General features: G+C 38.5%; 1 protein-coding gene across 1 annotated transcript; it reads left to right on the top strand. All coding sequences in view use genetic code 11, as the record gives it.

The window, feature by feature from the left end:
• Positions 1 to 648: 648 nt before the first annotated feature.
• Positions 649 to 5,144, top strand: EGR_05242 (hypothetical protein; the record flags this gene model as incomplete). Its single annotated transcript, XM_024494491.1, has 4 exons — positions 649 to 652; positions 1,677 to 1,737; positions 2,507 to 2,609; positions 5,046 to 5,144. 4 exons carry the CDS (start codon positions 649 to 651, stop codon positions 5,142 to 5,144), a joined length of 267 nt encoding a protein of 88 aa, XP_024351112.1.
• Positions 5,145 to 6,860: the final 1,716 nt, after the last annotated feature.

Below are 6,860 nucleotides of genomic sequence, written 5' to 3' on the forward strand. Positions count from 1 at the left end.
CTAAAATATTTGTTGTTGCATTACCCAGCTGCTTGGATGCCAGTTCAGAGGACGTTTACTCAAGACGGCGTGAAGCAAAAGGAACTTTGAACTTTTAACAATAATTTGATGATTCTTTAGCAAAAATGACAAAAAAAAGGAAAATTGGTTTGGTAGTAATGAACAGTTTGTTCTACCTTCCACCATGATAAGTCAAGGATGTATGAAGAAAAAGCAGTATATTCAAGCGCAATTTATTTTTATTTGATGTTAAATAAGAATTTCACCATACAGCAGAAAAATGCAAATTCCGTGCTTTTCTCTATATGATTTATTCTAACAATGTTTACAAAAGGCATCATAAGCTCAGATGCAATTAAGAAACCATTACCTCGTACTTTATCTCTTTAATCTACCTCTTGAATTGGCTGCTAACTGATTTGAGTAGAGAATTGTGTTTCGTGTTTCCCAGTCGGGCTGACGAACGCATCATTGGTGACCTTTGAACAATCAATCCACTCCTTACTCCACGCTTCTGAGGCACGACTTCAACAGTCACCCCCAAAAGACTGCGATTTTTTAGATCGTGACTCACATGTATTCACCCATGGGATACCGTTCCTTCGCTAGAGGCCAAAAGCTGTTTGCTGTGGGCATTCGACTTCCCACATGTGTAAGCAGAAACTTTCTTAGATACAGCCAGACTGTATTTTTCTTGTATACACAAAGCGAGGAGAGCATTCAATCTCTAGATTGGAGGAAGATATTGCCTCATATACCATCGTTTTAACACTGAGTGGCATCTCGAGAAATGAAACAGTTAGCAGACGAAAGGCGATCTGGTTTTATAAAATATTTTTACATTTTCGCCCTTCTACTTCCAATTTTGCACCTTTGGACCAAGAAGACGGCTTAGAGAAGATATCTTGTATTATATGCTGCGGGATTTTCTAGTAGTCAACGTTTTTTAGGAAGATCAAGCATTGCCGCCTTCTTCTCGCCCTTCCTCCACTTCAGAGGCCATTTGCGCCTTCGCAAGCAAATATTAACTACGAAAACGCAAAGATGATGCACTGTGAAACTTTAAATTCTTTTGTGGCAGCCAGTTTTTAATGGCCATTTTTTCATGTCAAACGGAATTTAGGCCATTTGGATTAGCTTGCTCCTTTTTGGATGTTTGAAGTGGTTTGTTAATGCCCATTACCACTACAAAGTTGACTTTTTAAACACTGATGAACTCCAGCACCGTTTTGATTTGACGATGATGTAGTTAGTACAAATTTTGATGTGAATGAGAACTAAGTGGCAATTGGGCACTCACAGAGCCTCTTGCCTAATCATTTAGCTAATAATTTCGGTGCAGCTAAAACATGGAAAATGGTAAAGGAGTTAATATAATGCAAAATTTTATATAAAACAATTAAATTTGATCTTATATTTGAGCTCTAGTTGACCAGTCACTTGTAATAGAAGCATTTTAATGGGACGAGCAAGAAAATAGGCAAAATTTACTCGATCATGAGATTTACGTCAGCCATTTTTTTGTAAAAGGGTTTGTCAACGTCAGGTAATAATTAATTTACTCAAAGAAGGTCTTTTTTGTATACCATAGTCTCAATCATCCTGAGTAAACTTGGGAAGATGTCTTGCACACGTAAAAAAACGGGAGGCTTTCGACATTTTTTTATCAAAAAAAGTTGATAACAAAAAAATTTCATTTTGTAATTTAAGGCTTTATACATATCAAACGATAACGAGGTTAGGCCCATTTGCCCACTCGTTATTTAAAAAGGGTGCATTCAAGAAAACAGGTCTCATGGTACATTAATAAGTCAAAAATATTTCATTGCAATAAAAACTATTTGTGGCGGTACTTTACTCCTATAAAACAAAAATGATACTTGTATTATGTTGTCCCACTTCGTTGATCAAAAGCATCAATTTATAAAACAGACGAGTAGTTTTTACACCCATTTAAATAAAATGACTAACTAATACAAGAAAATCCTTTTTCATTAAAAGCTTATCGCAAGTTAATAATAACTATCAGTTGGGAGTAACTTATTCTTGATTAAAGACGTAATATTTTGCCGGTTTTTGACTTTTGCCTTTGGTTTCAGACGCTTGGATAAAGAGTGTTTCTAATCGAACATCTCTCGCTGTTGGTATGCGGAATGCTACAAACAATCATAGTTTTATGGGGGATTATAATCTGTCTCCTCCTTCTCGACCTCCGCAATGGGGCATCAATGACATCTGCCAAGCCACTAGGTTGGTCCAATTTGCTCACCTGTTACCTAAGAATGTGTGTTCAAAAAAACCTGTATTTTAGTAGATTAAGCTAGAAAAGGCCTTCTCACAGTAATTGCTACAGAGTACCAACAGTATTTTTTGTTAAGTGTCTTTCCACAACTTCGATCGCAAATTGTTGGGACAAGTTTTTCGCAACCACTTGCTACTTAATTTTCCAATTGTAAACATCAAAGTTTTATCCACTACTCGCATGCAGTTTTGTTTTAAAATATAGAAGTGAAGAAGTTAATCAGTTAATTACACCAAATTTAAGGGCAGACCATCATAATATAAGTAGAATTCCACAAATATCTGATTATAGATTCGAAAATTTTGAGGTGCTTCCCAGCTGAACATGTTTAAGGAGAATCTGTATTACACCTCGGTCTGTGAGTAAAGAGAAGTGAAGTGGAACAAATTTCCTGGGAAAAAATATTCTAAGACACACTTTCGCGCACCCTCTACAACAATCATAGTTGATAATAAAACTCAAGGAAGGTGTTCTGCTTAAGTTTAACATCACTGTCGCAAACTTATCTTTTATCACTTCCACTTTTAACTGACTAATCAGAAAAAAACGAATTTATTGACATTTGTTAATGTGGTTGGAAGCCAGGTCAGGGGTCATATACATTTTGAACTCTTGTCCACCTCGGGGAATTCTGATGACTCCACTACGAGATCTTGGGTTTTCTGAACACTTTTCACCCAAAAGTGATATCTAAACGAAATATGCATTAAATATCTCCCGTCTTTTTTGCCACTTTCGTCATGCTCTTCTAATAAGTGATTCCTGTATGTTCTATCGGAGGTGGCATTCTTTTTTACGCTAATAAGTAAACTTTGTCTTCTCAGTCAACCGATGGTGTACCTTTGTACGGCCACATCTTGTTGTGGTGAAGGGTGATTGGTTGAGTATGGTTGGTTGCAAACGAGGTAGTTTGCAGGTGAGAGGACAGGCATCACTTGGAATGCATCTTTGCTCCCCGGATGATGGAAATTGCGGTGTATTCCAGGTGAGGGAACCGGTCTGTGCGGTTGTACTAGGTGTCCACCTCAGGGGACACTGGTCTGGCTGCGTTTGACATAATATTTCTTCTGCTTAGCAAATATGACAGTAGTGTTTACGTGCGATGATGTTTGTTTTCATATGCCTTCCTTCATCTGCAGTAGGTACTCTGGGACACTGCTGATTACTTCCTACATGCTTAATAAGTACCTGTCGGAAGGTGCTCTCATTCCACTACCTGTGAGTATCTTGAACAGTAAAACGCCGGCTGATGCGTTGACTGAAGTCTTGTACTCAGGGAGGACTCGTTCTTGTCTTCCACTTGTGCATTTTTGACGGAAACTTTCAGCAGTATGATAAGAGCATTCACATAACAATGTGTACTCCATTTTCTGTACTGCACCGTGAAATTGTAGTACTACAGCTCCTCGTGACGGCAGGCCACTGAACTGTCTACCTCCTTCATTGGTTATAATCGGCTAAGTGCCCGATGAGTCGTTCTTACTATTAATTATCACACTTTCAGTTAGTTCCAGAAGTGTCGAATTATTGTGAAAACTCCGAATAGTCCACATTGTGTTGCACATTTTGGTCCCATTCTTTGCTGAGTCCGATACTCGCGTAAGCAATGACATGTCCCTTCCCTTCTTTGTCGCTTCATGAGAGCGCGCCGCCCACAGCTGTATCACCAACGGCAATATACAGTATAGACAGTAGGACTTTCATATGAAGTTAAGGAATGCTAGAATCATTGCGAAGGAAAGCATTCTCTTAAGTCCTTAAAACGCCAGATTTTTAATTGATGCACTGGACTTGAAATCATAGGATAACCTTAAACGAAGCGTCTATAGTAATGTGTCGAGCCTAATTAATTACGGTGCATCATCTAGTTGATTGGAGTTGGCCAAGTAGTCGCATTTTTTTATACGGTATGCAGTAACTGTTATTTCATCCGACTAGACTGTATGCCAAAAGAAGTTGACCCAGCACTGCAGATAACGATATTTTTGGGTTTACAGTCAACTCTGTGTTTTTCGCTGACGGTCCAATACCAGTCCCATGTTGGCGTGATGCTCTAGACTATCTCTACCGGAGACGAGGATATCATCTAGAGAGGTTGTGAAATATTTTGGAAGTAAGCCAATTAACACAGTTTGAAAGGTGACTGCTGCATTACAAAATCCAAAAGGCATTGTTTAAAATTTATGAAGCTCCTATGACAGTACAAAATATGTCTTTCCTCTGTCAACTTCTACCACCTCCACTTGCCAGTATCCTGATTTCACATCCATGTAGGAAATCTAGAGAATCATTGATACAGGGTTACTGCTTCCAATTGCCTACGATTGACGCACAGCTGTAGACTTCCGTAATTCTTTTTTGCCAGAGCGGTCGGAGACACCCATGGTAACCTTTATGATCGTCTGTCCTCATCTCTGTTCATCTCTTCTACCAATCGCTTTACTTCTTCTGGCAGACGATATGGTATGCGCCTAGATGGTTGCCACATGGGTCTTCTTTTACTGGTATCCATTGTGTGCTTTACGATACTTGTTCATCCCAGCTTAAAACTTTGCGAAGAGAATAATTTCAAGCAACTTATTAGTAGCTCGTGAAGTTATTCGCTTTCATTATCGGTGATATGGATAAGGTGCGTGCAGAGTTTATATAATTTATTCGTGGGTATAACTGCAGCCTCACAGAGGGCGATTTAGCGACGTTCCTTTCGGTAACGAAAGGGTGCATTAACTTCTGTTTCTTTCAGATAGAGAAGATGGCTTTTGAAAAATTCGGGATGACTTTGGCGTTGAGCAGAAAATCAGAGCCGAGAATCGTGTCTGAAGCCTGTTCTGGACTCAATTAATTTTACCATTTAGATTTCTTTGCCCATGGGGGTCTTTAACGGCGTCTACCACTTTGCTATTATCTCCTTTCTCCTTTTAAATGGGATCTTGTGAAGAAAATAACGATTCAAATCTTGTGATAAAAGGTGGAAACAGCCAGAAGAGTTATTGTTGAGTTAACTGCACCTGAGTCAGGAGGAAGCTTTATGGACGTATGTATGCATTATACTACAAGTTTATTTTGTTTGCCCTACAAAGGGTTGCAATATTTCATAATTTGTTTTAGTAAGCTTCAAGAATTTTTGTGTTTTGATAATCCATAAAGGGCAGAAGGGTACCATGTTTTATGACCGCAAACTCCAACTTTCAATCTTGGTAGTTCTTTGGTTTTCTGTGGTTTTGCTACAATATGGCTGAAACTAGGGTATCCAGATGCAATACCTCAACCTCAATTGATCCAATGACCAAAGGCCTGGCTTCTTCCAAGTAGAGTTCTAGCTGGAGAAATGCGACAATAGTGGACATTCATAGTATCACTGCATCGTAGAAAATAGTAGTATGGAAGATTTTCTAATAATGTTCAAAAATGTGCCACAAGTATTTAACAGCGTCGATACAATTGAACCCTCCTTGCAAAAGGGTGGTTAAGCGTCTTCCTCCCTTCCACAGGACGCTAGTTGGAATGAGGGCCACACTTCCAAACACTTACTTCATAGTCCAAAGACAGGTAGATAAGGCCTTTAATATTTATCCCAGGGGCAAAAATGGCTGCCAACCGCAATTGCATTCGAATAAAGTGATGCCTAATTTTTACCTCTGTTTTACTATATCACCCAGTGTTCCAGCTAATTGTCCCCAATACAAATCAGATGCTGAGTTTCCACTTTTACTCTAACAAAATGGTTTGTATTCCCCAGAGCTATAAGAGGAAGAATAGTGCTAACATGTCCTCCGGATTTTTGGTGGATAACTTCTTTTTAAGTTTGCAATTCTTTTGTTCCAACCTAAAGAGAAGAATTTAGTTTAACGCTTTCGGTGCAAATACTGAAATATCCTTAAAGTCTGAATCAAAACTTTTATGTATCATTATTTACCCTTTAAACGAAGAACACGCATGATACCTCATTTTCTACTTCTGGGAAAGTAACAGTTTTCTCGAAACTATTTAAAATGCCCCATTTTTTCATCTTGTTCTATATGCGATATGTTCTGCTGAGACCAAGTAATCAGAGGAGACGGTTTGGACTTCGCCGCATAAATCTAACCAAGGAAATACTTCATACTTCTAATGCAAAATCGTTAAGAGTTTTAGGGTTCCCAACTCCCTTTCTTTCTTTGTAGTCAGTCACACGTAGATTGTAGAAGCGGTTGCATGTCACTTGGTTCACAGTTTGTCCTGATATGTGTGAGTAATGTCACTAGAGCGAAATCCGTTACGACCTATCATTTTTAACCTTCTCTACCATTTTTGGTTGCCGCAGTTGTCATTTCAAAACAGAATGTACCCACTTTTTTTAACTTTGCAAAGTGACTCATTGAAACATTTTGTTTTGGAGCAAAATGATAGCACACAATTTTATCTTTTTTATCAAAAGTTGGGGCAGTAAGTTAAGCTGAACTAGCATTGCTTCATTATGCTAACGTTCCATTTCACTGACTATTTTAATCAAACAAATTTTTACCACCTTTTAGCTTAATCAAATTGGAGTGGCATGGTGAATAAAAGGGGCTTTGTG

Source organism: Echinococcus granulosus (assembly GCF_000524195.1).
Source record: "Echinococcus granulosus chromosome Unknown EG_S00037, whole genome shotgun sequence".
NCBI lineage: Eukaryota > Metazoa > Platyhelminthes > Cestoda > Cyclophyllidea > Taeniidae > Echinococcus > Echinococcus granulosus.